Source organism: Eretmochelys imbricata, chromosome 11, assembly GCF_965152235.1.
Source record: "Eretmochelys imbricata isolate rEreImb1 chromosome 11, rEreImb1.hap1, whole genome shotgun sequence".
NCBI lineage: Eukaryota > Metazoa > Chordata > Testudines > Cheloniidae > Eretmochelys > Eretmochelys imbricata.
This window is the reverse complement of record NC_135582.1, coordinates 65,211,576-65,232,625: the sequence shown is the minus strand read 5'-3', so window position 1 is coordinate 65,232,625 and position 21,050 is coordinate 65,211,576. Positions and strand designations below refer to the sequence as shown.

General features: G+C 44.2%; 1 protein-coding gene across 1 annotated transcript in view; it reads left to right on the top strand.

Annotated features, from left to right (window-relative positions):
* Window positions 1-807: 807 nt before the first annotated feature.
* ACADL (acyl-CoA dehydrogenase long chain) overlaps window positions 808-21,050 on the top strand; it is a 32,232-nt gene continuing 11,989 nt past the window's right edge. Inside the window, exons 1-7 of the mRNA XM_077830271.1 lie at window positions 808-893; window positions 5,688-5,849; window positions 12,146-12,283; window positions 12,736-12,900; window positions 13,905-13,971; window positions 19,851-20,015; window positions 20,327-20,428. Coding sequence (XP_077686397.1) covers window positions 817-893; window positions 5,688-5,849; window positions 12,146-12,283; window positions 12,736-12,900; window positions 13,905-13,971; window positions 19,851-20,015; window positions 20,327-20,428 — 876 coding nt within the window. The 5' untranslated portion in view covers window positions 808-816. The remainder of the gene's footprint in view (window positions 894-5,687; window positions 5,850-12,145; window positions 12,284-12,735; window positions 12,901-13,904; window positions 13,972-19,850; window positions 20,016-20,326; window positions 20,429-21,050) is intronic.

Genomic DNA, 21,050 nt, shown 5'->3' with positions numbered 1-21,050 from the left:
GAAGCAGAAAAACCAGCATCCACCCCCACTAACAAAAGGATCTTAGTGTTGACTGTAGCTATTATTGAAATGTTGTTTTGACCATTTAACACACAATATATGTATTTTTATGTTATCATTTTTTTCTTACCTTATCGTAACATGGCACTGCAGCTCAGACTATGGGAGTGTGAATTGAAAAGTGCTCTAATGTGTCACAAACGAAAATAAATCCTGGCACATTAAATCTTTTAACCAGCAAGGCAGTGCAATAAGCAGCTAGGTGCCAACCCTAATATGTGGCTGTGTGTGTTGCATACTGGCCGGGGGTGTAGGTGTGCGTGTCACAGGCTGGCATGGGGTGTGGCAGGCTGTGTGTGTTGCATACTGACAGGTGCTGTGTCTCACACTGGCAGGGGGCTAGGCACTCTGGTAGGAGATGTAAGTGTGGGTAGCTGTGGGGGTTGCACACTAGTAGGGTGTGTGGGGGGGTGTTACACACTGACACGGTATGTGTGTGTTGCACAATGACAGGAGGTGTAGGTGTCACCACACAGGCAGGGAGGTATTGTGTGGCTGTGTGTAGTATACCTTGGCAGGCCGGGCAGCTGTGTGTGGCTAGGTGTATGGGTGTTGCACAGTGGCAGGGGGTGTAGGGGTGTGTGCCTGTGTGTATTGCTGACTGGCAGAGGGTGTAGCTTCGTGTGCTGCTCACTGGCAGGGCGGGTGTGCGGGGCGTGTTACACACCAGCCGGGAGGCGGCGGCGGGCCGGGTGCGCGCTGCCCGCGAGAGGGCGCCCCAGCGGGCGGCCCACTCCGTCAGCCAGGCCCGGCGAGATGGCGGCGCGGCGGCTGCTGCTGCTGAGCCGAGCCCTGCGGCCGCTCTGCCCGCTGGGGGCCCGGCCGCCGGCCAGGTGAGCGCTCCGGGGCCGGGAGGCGGCGGCGGCCGGGCTCAGCCAGCGCCGCAGCCGGGCCTCCCGGTCTCCGCGGGGCAGGGCCGCGCGGGCTGGGGAAACCCCGAGGCTCGGCGGAGCATCAGCCTCCGCTGGGCGGGAGAGCGGCGGGCGCCCGAGCCGGGCGGCTCCGGCCACGAATGAATGGAGGGTGCCGGCCACTCCGGGCTCTGTGTGTGTGTGTGTGTGTGTTGGGGGGGGGGTGTGCTCCGTGTGTACTGTCAGTGTATGGTGTGTGTTCGGTGTGTTCTGTGTGTGTACTGTTTGTGTTTTGTGTGTGCGCACTGTTTAGTGAGCGGTAGCTCACGGAAGCTTATGCTCAAATAGATTTGTTAGTCTCTAAGGTGCCACAAGTCCTCCTTTTCTTTTAGTGTGTACTGTGTGTGTAGTGTGTACAGTGTGTGTCTATTTGTGTGTAGTGTATATTGCTGGTGTACAGTCTGCTCGGTGTGTAGTGACTGTGTACAGTGTGCGTGTGCTGTGTGTGTGTACAGTGTGTTCTTTGTGTACTGTTTGTGTACAGTGTGCGCGTGCACTATTTCTGTGTGTGTGCTGTGTACAGTATGTGTGTAGTGTGTAAAACTGCTGTGCAACAGGGCCCAGACGTGGGTCTTTGAACCATACCGTAAACAAGGGTATATTAAGGGACAGAATAATGCTAGGGATCTGGGCTCCCACAGATTTTGGATAGGTTGGATCGAGGTTTGTCTTGGGGTGATCTGGGCTCTCCCTGGTTTGGGATGGGTTTGGATCAGGCTTTGGCATTGGCTGTGGCCCAGCTGTGAAGTCCCCATCCAGATCCAAACTTGTCCTAAGTTTGGGAGTGCTCAGGTCTCCGCTCTCCTCCTAATGGTGCTTGCTTATTTTGTGCCTCTCTGTCGGATTCTCTGTCACACTGCATCTCTTAGGGCTTGTCTACTCTTGAAGGTTAATTTTTATTAAGGTAGGGGTGTGAATTTTAGCACGTTCTCTGGAATAACTCCCACGTGAAGGCAGTTCTTTAGAAGGAAAGTAGCTGTGACCTTTGGTCCAGATACTGCCAGCATGGCGATTTCAGATAATGGCAAAGCTACACCCAAGCAAACTTTGTTGTTTTCACAGTCAGAATTCACCCAAAAATCTTTCAAGAAGCTCATGTCCCCAAATTATTTGAGATTTTTATTTATATAATTAGTCTCTTGAGTGTGCCCACCTTGAGCTCGGTACACAGTACACATGTCTAAAAGCTAAGAATTTTAAAAAATACGTTCAGTAGATCTTTAAAGTTGAAAATGTAGTTGTGGGTAACACACCAACATCTCCTTTTATTCTAAAGTTTTGTGATTTAGGATCATAGGAGAGTGGAGGAAAAGACCTGTTAGATCTTGGAGACCATCCCATGACAGTGCAGAATACAGCCTCTGTCCTCCAGCATGACTACCCAGGCGGGGTTTAGTTTAGTTTTAAAAATGTAACCCTATGGTTTTATTGGTGTTTTTTTTTTAGTTGGGGTTTGTATGTGTGTGTATAGGGTTGGGGTGTATTTATTTTGTGTTTGGAAAAAAATACAAAATATAGAATAAATAGATTGCAGTAATGTATTGCATACAAATGTCATTACAATAACCTATATACTACCTCCTACATTTCAAATCCTGTGTAAGGCTTGAAACCAATGTCAGGATCAATCACTGCATTACAGGTTGGCCAATAAGGGCATGATCCTACAAACACCATTGAATGTCGTGCTTGAGACTTGTGCAACTCTGTACAGTGTCGAGCACCATGCTTGGTAATAAATGTTCGGAGGGTTGGGCCCAAGGTGAACAAACTAGTCTGTATTGGAAAGTCCATTCTGCTAACTGTAGCTTGCTTTTATTTATGCAGTTCCTAGTGTACTGTGGCATTTGTACTTAAAAAGAATCACAGCATTAAACTACAGAACTTTACTTCAGCCATTTGACAAATCTTTGCTGTGAAAGCAGCAAGATTTCTTTTTTAAAAATGTGTAAGTTAGCAAGACTGTACTGTAAAACAAGATACTGACCAAAAAGGAAAAACCCCAAAGAGACTAATTCATGGGATAACTACTATAAAGTGATGTCTGTCAAGATAAAAATCTTATCCATAATCTTTGGAGGGACCTTTTATTATTTTGGTCATTTAAACCCCGGATATTGCTGTTAGCCTCTCCTTGGCTATTTTTTAAAATATGTAGTGTTGTTCTAGCGTGTTAGTCCCAGAATACTTGAGAGACAATGTGGGTGAGGTAATATCTTTTATTGGACTGACTTCTGTTGGTGACAGAGACAAGCTTTTGAGCTACAGGGAGCTCTTCTTTGGGTCTGGGAAAGGTATTCAGAATGTCACAGCTACATGCAAGGTACAATCTGTGTAAACATATTGTTTAGCGTAGGTAGTTAGCACGTAGTCTAAGGCAGGGGTTCTCAACCTTTTTCTTTCTATAAAAACTCCACGGCCCACCTGTGGCACAACTGGTTTTCTGCATATAAAAGCCAGGACCTGTGTTATGGGGTAGGAAGCGGGGCAATTGCTTGGGGCCCCCATGAAGCTAAACTGCTCGGGCTTTGGCTTCAGCCCTGGGTGCTGGGGCTCAAGGCCTCGGACTTCAGACCCATGCGTTGGGGCTTCAGCTTTCTCACCTGGGCCCCAGTGAGCCTCATGCTGGCCCTGCTTGGCGGACCCCTGAAACCTGCTCACGGCCCCCCAGAGGGCCCTGTACCACTGGTTGAGGTGGACTGGCCCATTAACATCTCTGCAGTCCTAGGACAAAAAGGGGGAGGGGAGTAGTGGGTTACAGATTGTTGTAATAAGCCATAAATCCAGTGTGTCCAGTCCATGAAATTTTAGTATCTAGCATAGTTATGAATTTAAGCTCTCAGGCTCATTTTCTGAAAGTGTTGTGCAGGTTTCCTTTGAGACGAGGACTGACAGGTCAGATAGAGTGATCACTTTGTGAAAGCGTTAACCCACAGGTGATAGGGTGTGTTTGTCTTTTATAATTTTCCTTTGTGAGTTCATTTGAGAACATAGTGATTATCTGATTCACCCAAGTAGTTGTTCGGACATTTATTGCAATGGATGAGGTATACCATGTGTTGCAATAGACATGTGTAGGATCCATGAATCTTGAAAGGTGTCTCGGGGGGGGGGGGGGGAGGGGTGTTGATCATTGTAGCAGTGGAGGTATGTCTGCAGGTTTTGCATCTGTTGTTCTGCCAGGGTCTGCTGCTGCTTTGAGTTGGTGGGCCCTGGTCTGTGGGGAGCTTGCTTCTGATGGTGAGCCCTTGGGGAGGTTGGGCAGGGGGTGGGTGTTTCCTCTCTAATAACACCTCATAACAACTATGTGGGTGAAACCAGACAATCACTATGCTCTTGAATGAGCTCACAAAAGAAGAGACAAAAACACCTTGTATTTAGCTCTGAGTACCTTTACCAGACCTGAAGAAGAGCTCTGTGTCGCTCAAAAACTTGTTTCTCTTTCCAGAAGAAGATTGGTCCAATAAAAGACATTACCTCATCCACCTTAAAAAGAAAAGGAGTTCTTGTGGCACCTTAGAGACTAACAAATTTATTTGAGCATAAGCTTTCGTGAGCTACAGCTCACTTCATCGGATGCATTCAGTCCACTGATGCATCCGATGAAGTGAGCTGTAGCTCACAAAAGCTTATGCTCAAATAAATTTGTTAGTCTCTAAGATGCCACAAGAACTCCTTTTCTTTTTGGGAATACAGACTAACATGGCTTCTACTCTGAAACTCATCCACCTTGTCTCTCTACTTTTTAAAATGTATTTGTGGTTGTGGGTTTATCAGCTGAGGTTTAGTGCTGTTTCACTTTTGAACTTTTTAAAAAGATGATGCCTCTTATTTTTAGAGCTCTGTTTATCAGAGAGGGAGGAGGGGATGGCTCTTGCTGCACAACCCAGTTAGACTCATAGACTTTAAGGTCAGAAGGGACCATCATGATCATCTAGTCTGACCTACTGCACATTTCAGGCCACAACCTCGCCCGCTGCTGTAATAGACCTCTAACCTCTGGCTGAGTAACTGAAGTGTTCAAATCATGATTTAAAGACTTCAAGTTACAGAGACTCTACCATTTACACTAGTTTAAACCTGCGAGTGAGCTGCGCCCCATGCTGCAGAGGAAGGCAAAAGAACCCCAAACCCCAAGGTCTCTGCCAATCTGACTCCAAGAAAAATTCCTTCCTGACCCCAGATAGGATGATCAGTTAGACCCTGAGCATGGGTGGCAAAAGAAGCAGCAGAGTTTAATTGTTGAGTTTTATTTGTAATTTAATATTGAACGATGATGGTATTGATTGAATTTGAAAGTGAGGGACTGCTGCTGTTGGACCTTAGCCCTGCATCAGTGTGTTTTTTTTGGAATGGTTCATTCAAGCCTGTCTGTGTAGCTGTAACGAATGCATGTCAAAGTTGACCTGAAACAACCTCTTGCTGTACTGATCTCGTTTTTTTTCTGGTTGTCAATCACGCCAAGTAGCATAATGGCCAAATGTCCATGTCTATTAAACTTCCGCGTTGAAAATTTATGAACAGAATTCTATGCGGGGTTTGCCTGCAATACCAGGAGTCTGGACTTGGTGACCCAGGAGTTCCCTTCTGCTCCTATGTTCTTTTGGAAGGCCAGTGCCATTCATTGTGCCCACAAGTATTTGACCAAGATAGGCATTAACTGTTTAAAAAAGTTAGGTAGCATTCCTGACAACTGCTCTGACTGTCTCTTTTTAGGTGTCTGCAGACTGAAAATCATGAGTTGGTACGTCAAGAAACGTCTTCTGCTAAAACATTAATGGATATTGGAACTCGAAGGATCTTCTCTTCGGATCATGATATCTTCAGGGAAAGTGTGAGGAAATTCTTCCAGGAAGCAGTGGTCCCTTATCATGCAGAGTAAGATATAGTTTGGATATTTTATGTTGCCTACTAATTCCAGGCTGTTTCACAGAACTCTCTGGGAATAATGTTCTGAGTATAACAAGCAAACGGTAGAGTTTATTTTAATTTAAAAAAAATTGTATTATTGGCTTGTATATTATATATATCTTGGTTTGCATATCTCCTACATCACATGTTTGAAGGAAGAAAAAAAGTACATGGTTATATTTGTAAAGCAAAACAAAAGAAGCACTTTCTGTATTTCTCATGAAAGGATGCCAGGTTGATTACCTAACACAGGGGTGGCCGACCTGTGGCTCCGGAACCACATGCAGCTCTTCAGAAGTTAATATGCGGCTCCTTGTATAGGCACCGACTCCGGGGCTGGTGCTATAGGCGCCAACTTTCCAACTTGCCGGGGGGTGCTCATTGCTCAACCCCTGGCTCTGCCACAGGCCCTGCCCCTCTCCACCCCTTCCTGCCCCCTTCCCTGAACCTGCTATGCCCTCGCTCCTCCCCTTTCTCCCCCAGAGCCTCCTGCACACCACAAAACAGGTGCAGGGAGGGAGGGGGAGGTGCTGATTGGTGGGGCTGCTGGTGGGTGGGAGGCCCTGGGAGAGGGGGTCGGGGGAGCGGATGGGAGGCTGCTGATGTATTACTTTGGCAATGTACATTGGTAAATTCTGGCTCCTTCTCAGGCTCAGGTTGGCCACCTCTGAGCTAGGTGCTCATTATTTACAGGAACAAATGCAGAAGACCGTAAAATGCAAACTTCTGTAGAAGTTTGCCTTGCCTCTAGGGATGAAAAGGTAGTGTAATCTCTTCGTTAGCGTTGCTGAGGCTTTCAGTATTATCACTTTTTATTATTTGCATTGTAATAGTGCCTAGGAGTCCCAGTCATGGACCAGGATCCTAGGCACTCTACAAACCCAGAACAAGAAGACCAGCTCTTGCTCCAAAGAGCTTACAATCTAAAGGTGTTAGTTGTGTTGGTTTTTATATTGTGGATATCTGTCCCCTGAAAAGTGGACTTAGTGGCTGGTGTATACAAAAACTTGCCCCAAAACAGCTAACTCAGTTTTAATTCACTTTTATTTATGTGCAAGTCTCTGTGTGGGCACTCTTACTTCAGAGTAAAAGTGTTCTATTCTGACTGAGTTAAAGTGGGGTTGTTTTTGTTTTTTTAATAGCTAAATTAAAATAAGATGAAGTTGGTTAAAACAACAACCCTGTTTTAGCTCAGTAAAAATAGGACACTTTTAGTTGAAATAAGTGTCTACACACGCACATTTGCACAAAAATAACAAAATATGTGTATTAAAAGAGTGTTATTTTAGTGCAATTTTGTGTGTAGGCCAGTCCTAAAATTAGCTCTTCTAGAGGTCACAACCGAGACACCAGATGGTAATGATTTTGCATTGCTCCCAGCCAGGGCTGGAACAGCAGTCTAGAAGTGAAAGATTTCAGTTACCTGTCCCCTGATCTATTCATCCCCCTCATAGTTCCATTGCTATATTTGATGTAGCTAGCTTGTTTCAGGAATGATCCTTAGTGTATTTTTGTTTTGTAATCTCCTAGTCCAAATTCCAGTTTTGAAAACTGTTTGGAAAAAAAAAAGGGTATGGTTCTAGGAGAGCAGCTTCATTTCAGAATTAATTTCAAGATAATCAAGACTTAGCGGGTTAATATCAAACAGTTGTCTTTAATTCTGGTAGTGAGGGTAATGGGGTGAAATATGGGATGGTGTTCTCCCGCTTAAATTTAGCCAGTTAGCCCAGAAGGCTAGCTGTACTTCAGATATGGTGATTGTTCTTTCGAGGGCTACAGTGCATGTCTGCAAAACCATAAACAGTATTGTCCCATTTTCCAATAGGGACCATCTTCCAACCAAAGATTTAAGCAACTGTATTAGTTCTGGACTGGGAAAGCAAACAATAAAAAAGTGGATTTAATATATTTCATATTTTCACATTTATTTCATTCCTTCCCCCTCCTTTCTCCAACTCCTCCACCTGGAATTTCTCTCTGTCTGTAATTACTGTTCTGTTTCTGTACAATCTCCAGAAGATAAACGTGAGAGAATGCTACAAACTTTCACAAACAAATATTATTTATTTGTATTACCATAGCACCAAGGGGCCTTACTCATAGACCAGTATCCCACTGAGATAAGCCCTGAACAGACACAAACAAAAAGATGATCCCTTCCCTTAGGGCTTAATATAGCTTCTCTTCTTCCATTTATAGTTACTGAGCAATGCCATTCAACCAAACCAAATAGAGACTATAAAACTCCATCAACTTAAAATCATTCTCATGTCTGAAATTTTCACTTCTTACTGTTACAAGTAAGACCAATTGCTAATATAACTGAGATTCGAAGAGAGGTTTCTTTTTTTTAAATTTACTTTGTACGTTTGAGAGTGCTTTATGGGTAGTCACGTTCCCCTTCTCTGTAAAGTCAGTCACTTTCCTTCTGTTGCTAGCATGGGTCTTTTCACACAGCAGCAGGGGAAAGAAACACTTATAAAATGGGAAAATGTCTGTAAAGCCAAAGAAAAAAAATTGTACTGGAATTATGGCAGGTGTAGAACCTGACTCTACTTTAATTATTTTTTGCAACTGACTAGATTTCAAGGTGACAATGTCCCTCTAAAACTTATATGCCAGTCCCTGTAACCTCCAGCTATTATTCGTTACTTATGTAAAACTATAGATGGACATGGCACTTTCCAGTAGAGTAATTTAGTGATGTGGAAAAGGGGGTGAATAGTTAGTGGCAAAGTTTGCAGACAATACAAAATTATTCAAGTCCAAAGCAGACTGTGAGGAGTTACAGAGGGATCTCACAAAACTGCATGGCTGAGCAACAAAATGGCATATGAAATTCAAACTTGATAAGTGCAAAGTAATCCCAACTATACATATTAATAATGGGTTCTAAATTAACTGTTGCCACCCAAGAAAGAGATCTTGGAGTCACCTTGGATAGTTCTCTGAAAATTTCCAGTCAACACGCAGCAGTGGTCAAAAAGGCTAACAGTATGATAGTAACTATTAGGAAAGGGATAGAAAATAAGACAAAATATAGTACCACTATATAAATTCATGATGTACCCACACTTTGAATATCCTGTTCTGATCACCCCATCTCAAAAAAGGTTCAGAGAAGGGCAACAAAGATGATTAAGGGTATGGAATGGCTTCCATATGAGGAGAGACCATAAAGATAAGGACTAGTCAGCTTAGAAAAGGGACAACGGGGCGGGGGGGAATGATAGAGGCCTATAAAATGAAGAATGTGGAAAAAGTGAATAGAGGAGTTTTACTTACCCTTTCATACAATACAAAAACCACTCATCACCTGATGAAATTAATAGGCAGCTGATTTAGTGCAAACAAGAAAGTACTTTTTTTTTTTTTTTTTTTTAACACTATGCACAACTAACTTGTGGAACTCACTGATGTGGGATGTTGTGATGGGCAAAAGTGTAACATGGTTCAGAAAGAACTGGATAAGTTTCTGGAGGATAGATCCATCAACGACCATTAGCCAAGATGGGCAGAGACACAGCCCAATGCTAGGGGCAACCCTAAACCTCTGACTGTCAGAAGCCAGGAAATCAGGTGTGGTCACTCCATAATTGCCCTGTTCAGTACATTCCCACTGAAGCTCTGGTACAGGCTTCAGTCAGAGATAGATACTGGGTGAGATGGACCATGGTCTGACCCAGTATGGCAGCTTTTATGTTCTTAATACACAGAGTCTCTGCCCTGAAGAGCTTGGTGTCAGATTTTCAAAAGCACCTTGTAGTAGGAATAGAGCCTGAGACATAAGCCCTTGTATCAGAGGCCTGGTCTGAGGCAGGACCTGCTTACAGAATTTGGCAACAGGGCTAATATTGCAAAAATACACATTCCTAAGAAGTGCTAGTCAAAGTACTCACGCAAACGCATCCCGATATCAAGTGGTACCAGAACATCCCAGTATCAAGTATGGTACAAAAACATTCCCCAAGGATTACAGGAACACACTGACCCCTCCTAAGAAATAAGGTCAGGATAACAGTTCGAAATAAAAATGTTTTGATAGAACCAACATGTGCAAGGTAATGGGTAATAACTAGCCACATCACAGCGCTGTAACTATGTCAGAGGAGCAGTACTAACTTGTTTGTATTGGGGGTATAAAGATGTAGCTCAGAGTGACTATCTTTGCCTGACCTGGGGAGGAATGGAAAGTCCCACCGTTCACTGAGCTGGTCCATTGTTACGGGCATAAGTGTATTAGTGGTCTGGTGGAGTCTGCGAGATACTAGTACCGGGCTTCATTGACAATAAGCCTGGCTGGGTGCCTTTGTCCCTTAACTGATCTTGTGCTCATTGGGTGGTTTGGTCGAGGTCTGCTGTGCCAGCTGTCTGCATAGGGCTGGGGCAGCACACAAAGAAAACACACACATGCAGCCAAACATCTGTCAACATGGAATCACACACTAAGTGACTTAGGACTATTGATTTTCAAAGGCTGCGTCTTCACTAGGGAAAAAAATGCATTCTTAACTCAAGCTAGCTAATGCATGGTAAAATCCTAGGGAAGACAAGTCTTTAGCTTGTGTAAAATTGATCTACTGCCTTGTCTTCCCTAGGATTTTACCTCAAGTTAGTAACATCCTTTCTTCCCCCTGGAAGATAAGGCCAATTGGATTTTTGCACCTGCAGCATTTAGATGCTTTTGAAAAATCCGACTGTAAAGGAACAAATGGGTTTAATGGTAACGCATAGTAAGTGGCTGGGCAGACATGGAGGGGCTACTGTGTATGTTAGCAAACACAGGCATTGTGGAAAATGTGTTTTGTTTTGTTTTTTTGTTTTGTTTTTGTTTGGGGGGGGCTTGATTTGGAGGTATGAGAGCTCATAGCAAATGTTGCTTGGAAGGAATAGAGTTTGAAGTGAATGAAAAACACAGGGAGTGTTTGGGAGAGAAACTTATGTGGGCTATCTGAAGTGCGGGAGGGATTGAGGAGTAGTTTGAACTGCCTGGATAAAGAGACAGTGGGACAGCCCACCCGTGCATGTCTTTCTAAGGCTGTGATCCCCAAACTTTTTACCTTGCATCCCGCCCCCCCTTACCTATACTATGATCTGTCTCTCCTCACGGAGCTGTGGTTGCGAGCCGCAGCTTGGAGTGGGGCTGCAGCTGGGCTGCGGGCCGGGGGCTGGGGCTGGGAGTGGAGTTAGGGCTGGGGCTGAGGCTGGGGCCTGGAGTGGAGTCACGGTTGGGAGCTATGGCTGGGGGCTGAGCAGGGGCCAAAGCCAGGAGTGGGGCTGGGGCACAGTGGGGCTGGATGGCACTCCCTGCCTGGCCTCTGTGGGGCCTGGCCACACCCTGCCACCCCCCTTCCCTCCCCCAAACGTTTGTCCATGCCTCATAGTTTGGAGATCTCCGCTCTCCATAAAGATGGGTTCATCCTTCAAATTTAAGCTAATAATCCAAGGAAAAGTATCATCCAAAGAAGTAGGAAGGTGTGGATCTCATTAAGTCTTCTAGCACATGCAGTGTTTTATAGTGTAATGTATCTTGCTTTTGCAAAACGCTGTTTCTTTGATATTTCTTCTACTACTTTCTCAAATTGCTTGCTCAGTGAAATGTCTGTTGCTTACACTTTATATCCATTTCAGTTGCAGCTGATAAAAGGCCTCCAAACTAGTCTGTGTGGCTGAAAAGATGAGCCTTGCACTGCATCTTGAAGTCCATCCAACTCTGGCTCTCGCAGACAGCCTGAGGGAGAAAGTTTCACAGATAGGGAACTTCTGCCATGACTCTTTAATTCTCCTTCCGAATTAAAATCTAAGGACTATCACCAGAAGCTCCTCTGCTGTCAATTTACCAAACTATTTTACATCAATTTATCAAAGTACCACAAAAATCAACTCATCTGAGGTAGTGTTCCACAAATTTATCAGGTATAAAAGTTAAGGAAATTGCAGGTTATAAATTGGAAGCAGAAGTTAGCTTTTTACCACCTACTATACTGCATGTAATTCTGTGGTGGCAACTTAATCATTAATGCATAGACTGGGAGACAACAGATCCTAAGTACATTGCATGAGTCCAAGGAGCCTACCTCTCCCCAGCTGGCAAAATACACACGCCTGTTTTATGTTACCTCATGTGTTGTAGATTGGTTTCTGAGACTGAAAGTCTTATTCTTAAGCACTGAAACTTCGTAGCAGATTTTATGGTGTAAAGCAGCAGCTGTGGCAAATAGGAGAGGAATTCCACTAACTTCTCATTTCTGTATCATTTGCAGATGGGAGAAGGCTGGCCAAGTGAGCAGGGAGCTTTGGGAAAAAGCTGGACAACAGGGACTGCTGGGTGTCAATATATCAGAAAAACATGGTGGCATTGGAGGGGATCTGCTCTCTTCAGCAGTGGTCTGGGAGGAGCAGTAAGTACAAGACACTACAGCAAGAATCCAGTTGGTATTGTTAAAAGATTGTATTTGTTCATATGATTTCCTGATTCCTATTGTAAGGAGAGTGTGTTCACAGACCATAATAGTCCTTTCCTTTCACAGAAGTGATAATTTAGACAGGCATAAGTACCCCCTACTTTAGATATTTCAGATGATTTTACTAAATATCATAGTAGTATATTTTTAGGACTGCTGGGAGAGGAGGGGAAATGTTCTCCTTAGACTGGTGGGTGAGCCAATGGTTTGGCAGTGAAAGTACATTCTATAAATAAAAACATGGATGTCCCAAGTTAAAATTGTGTTAGTCATTTTGAGGGCTTTTAGTGTACATTTCTTTGAGTTTTGGTTCTCTGGTTTTAACAGTGTAAAATTCAACAGATCAATCACTGTCACATTTTCTCTAAAGTTTACTTTTACTCTTCAAGGATGTATGTTAATTGTACTGGCCCAGGATTCAGCCTTCATTCAGATATTGTCATGCCCTATATTGCAAACTATGGCTCAGAAGAACAGATTGAACGGTTTATCCCTGAAATGTCTGCAGGCAAACGTATTGGTGCTATAGCCATGACAGAACCTGGGGCTGGCAGGTAAGGCGGAAAGGATAACAGGTGGGCTTTACATACATGTTGCTTACCTAATCTCACTGTGTAAAAACTTTGAGTTTCATAGTTATATGACCATCTTACTGATTAGGCAGTAGCCCGGAATAGGTAGAACCACAAAAATAACCTTTAATTATGCATTGCTGTTTTATGGTTTGTCATTTCAGGATGCCTGTTCCAAACCCATGAACTTGTCATCAGCCCTAGGACAAATAGGGTTTTGTGTTTGTTTTAGATTCTCCATAAACAGTCACTAGCCTACTTGTTGCATGGACATTCTTTAATATGAAATGTAATAACTTAGTAAAGGAGGCTTGACTTATTTCATATAATGCTGTCAGAATTTGGCAAGAGGGCCTATTTCCTTGTCCCTGAATCCTGTATAGGATAGAGTTCTCTTTCCTGTACTCCATTCCTATAAGGGCAGACAGTAGGATTATTGGGTAGATTACTGATTCAGGATTATTCTCTTCAATCTGCTAAGCAGAGGGGAACCCAGTGGGGAGCTGTGCCTTCTATGCTGTGTCCCCGCTGGTCCTAGACAGCAAAAGTCTCTCTGCATGAGAACCATAAGCTGACCTCTAACTATATGTGGAGGGTGCCAAGCTGAGTGGCTGATATCTGCTTTCTGGGGCAGCCCTAAATTGGTGGGCCATGTCAACATAAGATGCTGCAGAGCTAATAGATATTATTTGTGCACATGGTACTTCGGCTGTGAGACGGTATCTCACTTTGAAAGTGAAGTAGAACCATGTGCTGTACTGAAGATGCAGAGATTCATCATTAATAGACATAACACACTTGTGGTTTCTATAATATTCTCTCGTCCCTTTTTAATACATCCCTGAATCCTATTGTACGTAGCGCTATCAACAGGGAGTTCTAGGCTCTTCAATATTTTATACTAGGATTATTTTTTAAATGTGAACTTCATGCCACTGCTGGATTGTTCTCTTAAATAACTTTCTTTTCTTGCCAATCAATTTTAGTGATTTGCAGGGTGTACGAACATATGCAAAAAAGGATGGAAGTGATTGGATTCTGAATGGAAGTAAGGTATGTGAATGGATGTGCTCTGACTTATGGTGCTTGGGTACTGAATTCATCCAGTTAGTGACAGAATTTATTTCATTCTACAGCTGCTTTCCCAGAATTTAGTGTTTCTACCCCTATGTTTTTCCTTTTCTATGAGTTACATCTTATAGAAGAATTCGTGTTACCCAGCCATCCAGCTTATGATGCTGACAATTTATGGGTCAATCAGCAGAGCAGACTCTTCTTTGCAGCTTTTATTGGAGAACAAAAAGGCAGCCCAATCATAAGATTTTTGTTCTTTTCCTTGACTGGTATAGTCAGTCAGCACAATATAGCCAAGGGCCAGACTGTTTCTCAGTTCAGTGGAGTTGGTAGCAGAATAGCCACCCTGCTATGCGTTCCCCCGTCAGTTGAGGGAAACAAACTAAAACCTTTATTCCTTTACTGCGTCAACATAAAAATGGAATCTTTATTCAGTGAATGTATTGTTCAGTGTATGGGATAAATTCCATATTAGATGCCAACCACATATTGAGCTGCTATAAGGCTGGCAGCGTGTACCCATCTCATTTAATCCCTAATACAAAGAATTAAGAAGATTGAAGTAGGCGATTGTCATTCTAAAAACTTTTAAATGACACTGCTGTTAGTTGAAAACTTTTAAAACTAAAAACCTCTTCGTGTTATAGATCTGTCCTGGTACTTGATTTTTTTTTTTTTTTTTTTTTTTTTTGAGTATTGGGATAGTTGGTTTAGTAAAATTTTGTTTTAAAAACGATGAATCATAGGTGACCACGGTGTAGTGGTTAACAGGTAGACTAAGGGTATGTCTACACTACGAAATTAGGTCGATATTATATAAGTCTATTTTTAGAAATCGATTTTATACAGTTGATTGCATATGTCCACACTAAGCACATTAAGTCGGTGGAGTGCGTCCTCACTACCGTGGCTAGAATCGACTTAAGGAGCGGTGCACTGTGGGTAGCTATCCCACAGTTCCCGCAGTCTCTGCTGCCCATTGGAATTCTGGGCTAAGCTCCCAATGCCTGATGAGGCAAAAACATTGTCGCGGGTGGTTTTGGGTACATGTCGTCAGTCGCCCCTCCCTCCGTGAAAGCAATGGCAGACAATCGTTTTGCGCCTTTTTTCCATGCAGATGCCATACTGCTTTCAGCAGACGGTGCAGTAGGACTGCTAACCATTGTCATCTGCCACTTCCGCTGCAACTCTGCTCTGCTGCTATTGTCTCAATAGAGAATTTCTCCATGTCTGTCATGGGCTCCCGGGTACGTGTGGGCAACAGCAGACAATCGTTCCGCGCCTTTTTTCTGTGCAGACGCCATACCACGGCAAGCATGGAGCCCGCTCAGATCACTTTGGCAATTAGGGAGTGCATTAAACACCACACATTATCCAGCAGTGTATATGCAGCACCAGAACCTGGCAAAGCAAAACCAGGTGAGTAGGTGACGTCAGCGCGGTGACGAGAAGGATGAGGACATGGACACAGACTTCTCTCAAAGCACGGGCCCTGGCAATGCAGGCATCATGGTGCTAATGGTGCGGGTTCATGCCGTGGAACGCCGATTCTGGGCCTGGGAAACAAGCACAGACAGGTGGAACCGCATAGTGTTGCGGGTCTGGGACGATTCCCAGTGTCTGCGAAACTTTTGCATGCGTAAGGGCACTTTCATGGAACTTTGACTTGCTTTCCCCTGCCCTGAAGCGCATGAATACCAAGGTGAGAGCAGCCCTCACAGTTGAGAATTGAGTGGCAATAGCCCTGTGGAAGCTTGCAATGCCAGACAGCTACCAGTCAGTCGGGAATCAATTTGGAGTGGGCAAATCTACTATGGGGGCTGCTGTGATGCAAGTAGCCAATGCAATCAAAGATCTGCTGATATTAAGGTTAGTGACCCTGGAAAATGTGCAGGTCACAGTGGATGGCTTTGCTGCAATGGGATTCCCTAACTGTGGTGGGGCAATAGACGGAACCCATATCCCTCCTATCTTGGCACCGGAGCACCAAGCCGGCGAGTAAAGCGCAAGGGGTACTTTTCAATAGTGCTGCAAGCACTGGTGGATCACAAGGGACGTTTCACCAACATCAGCGTGGGATGGCCGGGAAAGGTACATGACGCTCGCATGTTCAGCAACTCTGGTCTGTTTCAAAAGCTGCAGGAAGGGACTTTATTCCCAGACCAGAAAATAACCACTGGGGATGTTGAAATGCCTATAGTTATCCTTGGGGACCCAGCCTACCCCTTAATGCCATGGTTCATGAAGCCGTACACAGGCAGCCTGGACAGTAGTCAGGAGTTGTTCAACTACAGGCTGAACAAGTGCAGAATGGTGGTAGAATGTGCATTTGGACATTTAAAAGCATGCTGGCGCAGTTTACTGACCCGGTTAGACCTCTGCGAACCAATATTCCCACTGTTATTACTCTCACAGATATTGTGGAGCGCACAGCAAGCAGTAAAGGGGAGATGTTTATGGCGGGGTGGGAGGTTGAGGCAAATCGCCTGGCTGCTGGTTACACGCAGCCAGACACCAGGGCAGTTAGAAGAGCACAGGAGGGCGTGGTGCGCATCAGAGAAGCTTTGAAAACCAGTTTCGTGACTGGCCAGGCTACGGTGTGAAAGTTCTGTTTGTTTCTCCTTGATGAAACTCCCCACCCCTTGGTTCACTCTACTTCCCTGTAAGATAACCACCCTCCGCTCCTCCCTTCAATCACCGCTTGCAGAGGCAATAAAGTCATTGGTGCTTCACATTCATGCATTCTTTATTAATTCATCACACAAATAGGGGGATAACTGTCTGGGTGAGGAGGCTATGGAACTTGGGGAGGAGGGCGGAAGGTTACACAGGGGCTGTAGCAGCGGTCTGTGCTCCTGCTGCCTTTCCTGCAGCTCAACCATACGCTGGAGCATATTAGTTTGATCCTCCAGCAGCCTCAGCATTGAATCCTGCCTCCTCTCATCACGCTGCTGCCACCTTTCAGCTTCAGCCCTCTCCTTAGCCCGCCACCTCTCCTCCCGTTCATTTTGTGCTTTCCTGCACTCTGACATTGTCTGCCTCCACACATTCGTCTGTGCTCTGTCAGTGTGGGAGGACATCATGAGCTCAGAGAACATTTCATCACGAGTGCGTTTTTTTTGCCTTCTAATCTTCACTAGCCTCTGGGAAGGAGAAGATCCTGTGATCCTTGAAACACATACAGCTAGCTGGTGGAGGGGAAAAAAAGGGACAGTGGTATTTAAAAAGACATTTTATAGAACAATGGGTACACTCTTTCACAGTAAACCTTGCTGTTAACATGACATACATAGCACATGTGCTTTCGTTCCAAGGTCTCATTTTGCCTCCCCCCAGCACATGGCTACCCCCTCACCCCTCCCCATGGCTAACAGCGGGGAACATTTCTGTTCAGCCACAGGCAAACAGCCCAGCAGGAACGGGCACCTCTGAATGTCCCCTTAAGAAAAGCACCCTATTTCAACCAGGTGACCATGAATGATATCACTCTCCTGAGGATAACACAGAGATAAAGAATGGATGTTGTTTGAATGCCAGCGAACATACACTGCAATACTTTGTTCTACAATGATTCCCGAGTAAGTGCTACTGGCCTGGTGTGGTAAAGTGTCCTACCACGGTGGATGGAATAAGGCTGCCGTCCCCAGAAACCTTTTGCAAAGACTTTGGAAGTACATCCCGAGAGCCGCAAATGCGAGGGCAAATTAATCATTAAACATGCTTGCTTTTAAACCATGTATAGTATTTTAAAAGGTACACTCACCAGAGGTCCCTTCTCTGCCTGGCGGGTCTGGGAGGCAGCCTTGGGTGGGTTCAGAGGGTACTGGCTCCAGGTCCAGGGTGAGAAACTGTTCCTGGCTGTCAGGAAAACCAGTTTCTCCACTTGCTTGCTGTGAGCTATCTACAACTTCATCATCATCATCCTCGTCCCCAAAACCTGCTTCAGTATTGCCTCCATCTCCATTGAAGGAGTCAAACAACACGGCTGGGGTAATGGTGGCTGAACCCCCGAAAAAGGCATGCAGCTCATCATAGAAGCGGCATTTTGGGGGCTCTGACCCAGAGTGGCCGTTTGCCTCTCTGGTTTTCCAGTAGCTTTGCCTCAGCTCCTTAAGTTTCACACGGTACTGCTTCGGGTCCCTGTTATGGCCTCGGTCCTTCATGCCCTGCGAGATTTTGACGAATGTTTTGGCATTTCAAAAACTGGAACGTAGTTCTGATAGCACAGATTCTTCCCCCCATACAGCGATCAGATCCTGAACCTCCTGTTCAGTCCATGCTGGAGCTCTTTTGTGATTCTGGAACTCCATCATAGTCATCTCTGCTGATGAGCTCTGCACTCACGTGCAGCTTGCCACACTGGCCAAACAGGAAATTGAAATTCAAAAGTTCGCGGGCCTTCTCCTGTCTGCCTGGCCAGTGCATCTGAGTTGAGAGTGCTGTCCAGAGCGGTCACAATGGAGCACTCTGGGATAGCTCCCGGAGGCCAGTACCGTCTAATTGCATCCACAATATCTCAAACTCGACCCAGCAAGGCTGATTTCAGCGCTAATCCCCTTGTCGGGGGTGGAGTAAGGAAATAGATTTTAAGAGCCCTTTAAGTTGAAAAAAAGGGCTTCGTCGTGTGGACGGGTGCAGGGTTAAATCAATTTAACGCTGCTAAATTCAACCTCAACTCCTAGTGTAGACCAGGGCTTTGAGAACATTTCTATACCAACTTATACCAACTCAGTTTCCCTATTTGTAATGTGGTGGTGGTGATTCTTGTCTGTATGGGTAAAAATGCTTTGAAATCTTTGGATGAAAACACAAAGTAGTAATAGTATTTTGATTTCAATATATTTCAAAGATTCTTCCTGCTGTGAATTGCCTATTACTTTTAGGCATATTTATGGGCTAAATCTATGTGTTGGCAGAGCCTAGCACAGTGGGGCCTTGTCTAGATTGTGGCTTTTGGTCACTGCAGTAATAAAATAATAAAACCATAAGTGTTTATATGTATTTGTCCATAAGTATGTAAAAGATACTGTTTTAAATAGATAAACTTAATAGGTTGCATGCCTGAACCTAGGCAAGACAAGGAAGTGCAATCACTTTTTGGTTGGCATAGTTTCGAATATGAATCTAATTTTTATACTTGGCATGTCTGTGTCTATTCTGCCTGTCGTGTGTGTGATATCAGAATTTGACTTAAAACATACAATACAGCGAAGACAACTGTAAGTTTCCACCCACTGTAGCATGTGTCAGTGTTTCATACAATATTAAATATGAGTAGACAGCATATTGTACAGAATTACAGAGATTTGCTATAGTAATGGAGAACCTCCCAGTGATTTTCCACTTCATACCTTAACATTTCAACTTTTGGAAGAGGTCATCTGCATGTTAGTTGGCATTCTTGTTCATAAAAGGAATCTTTATAATAGAGATAACACTGAATTAAAAATCTGAATTTAAATGCCTCTGAACTTTAGGAATAGTAAAAATAAATACAAATGTGGTTCTTTTATTTTTAATCTGTCCCCTGTCTTTATAATGGGGTAGAGTCAACCAGAACCTCAGACCCCAGCACCCTTTAGCTTTGGGGTGTTTGTTTGCAATCCAGATCCGAATTATGCCACTTGAACCCATCTCTCCTTTTATAGACTGTTCTGGAGCACTTTGGTGTTTTTTTTATGCATCTGGACTTTACAAACCTTTTGGACACTTACTTACAGCTTTCATTTTTTGTATACTGTTCATTTGTAGAAGTGTGTGATGGTTCGTGTACTGCTACTTTATAATCTTCTTCCTGGCTATCTGCCAGCTAACATGCAGCATTATTCCATCTTGGGGGTGTGTGGTTTTTTTTACAGGTATTCATCACTAATGGCTGGATGAGTGATTTAGTGATTGTGGTTGCTGTTACAAACCGTGAGGCCCGCTCCCCTGCTCATGGGATCAGCCTTTTTCTGGTGGAGAATGGAATGAAAGGATTCATCAAAGGACGCAAGCTGGAAAAAATAGGCCTGAAAGCACAGGTAAGTCATCTGAGCCTTACCGTGTGCTAGACTTTGAGGCAATCTAAAAGGACTTGTTACTCCTTGGGGTACTTTAAGTACAGATCAAATGTAGCTGTAGTAATACTTCAGTTCGTAGTTTTAACTGCAAGAGCAGGATATTCTAAATTAGACTGTAAGGGTGGGTTGCAGTTCAATGAAATTTATATTGAAAGCAAACAGCCTCCAGGGAATATATGTAACTTGGGCTGTAGAAGTCAGGAACTGGATAAGAGGAAAATCTGAGGAAGAGTGAGTTTGATATTAGATATTTTATTTAAAACAATTTTTAGGACACAGCAGAGCTGTTTTTTGAAGATGTACGTTTGCCAGCCAGTGCCTTGCTTGGACAAGAGAACAAAGGGTTCTACTATTTGATGGCAGAGCTCCCTCAGGTAAGACGGACACAAACCTACACTGTTCAGGAAAAGCACAAAGATTTTATTTTGGTCTTTGCTTGGAACCGCCACCTGCAGTTTATGGATTATGGCTAGACAGCTCAGTTTCAGAGGATGCCTACAACCACAGTTTGCTGATGCTTTTATTTTTTAGTGGTAGGAATTCTGCACTGCAAATCAAAGTGAAGCATCTTGGTATATCAGTGAAATAGCTTGCAATCTAATAGTTTCTATTCAAATAATTTTATTATGATACCATGTTATGGTACTGTTTTAGTCAGGGAAGGTATAATAATTGCTACAGAAAGAATTATTACATGTACAGTAACTCCTCACTTAAAGTCGTCCTGGTTAACATTGTTTCGTTGTTACGTTGCTGATCAATTAGGGAATGTGCTCGTTTAAAGTTGTACAGTGCTCCCTTATCACTCGTTTGGTAGCCGCCTGCTTTGTCCACTGCTTGCAGGAAGAGCAGCCTGTTGCAGCTAGCTGGTGGGGGCTTGGAACCAGGGCAGACCAGCAGCCCCCCTATCAGCTCCTCACTCCCCTAAGTTCCCTGTGCGTCAGCCACCCAGCAGGCTATCAATTAATGGGCATTTCAGCTGTCCCTCCCCCCACG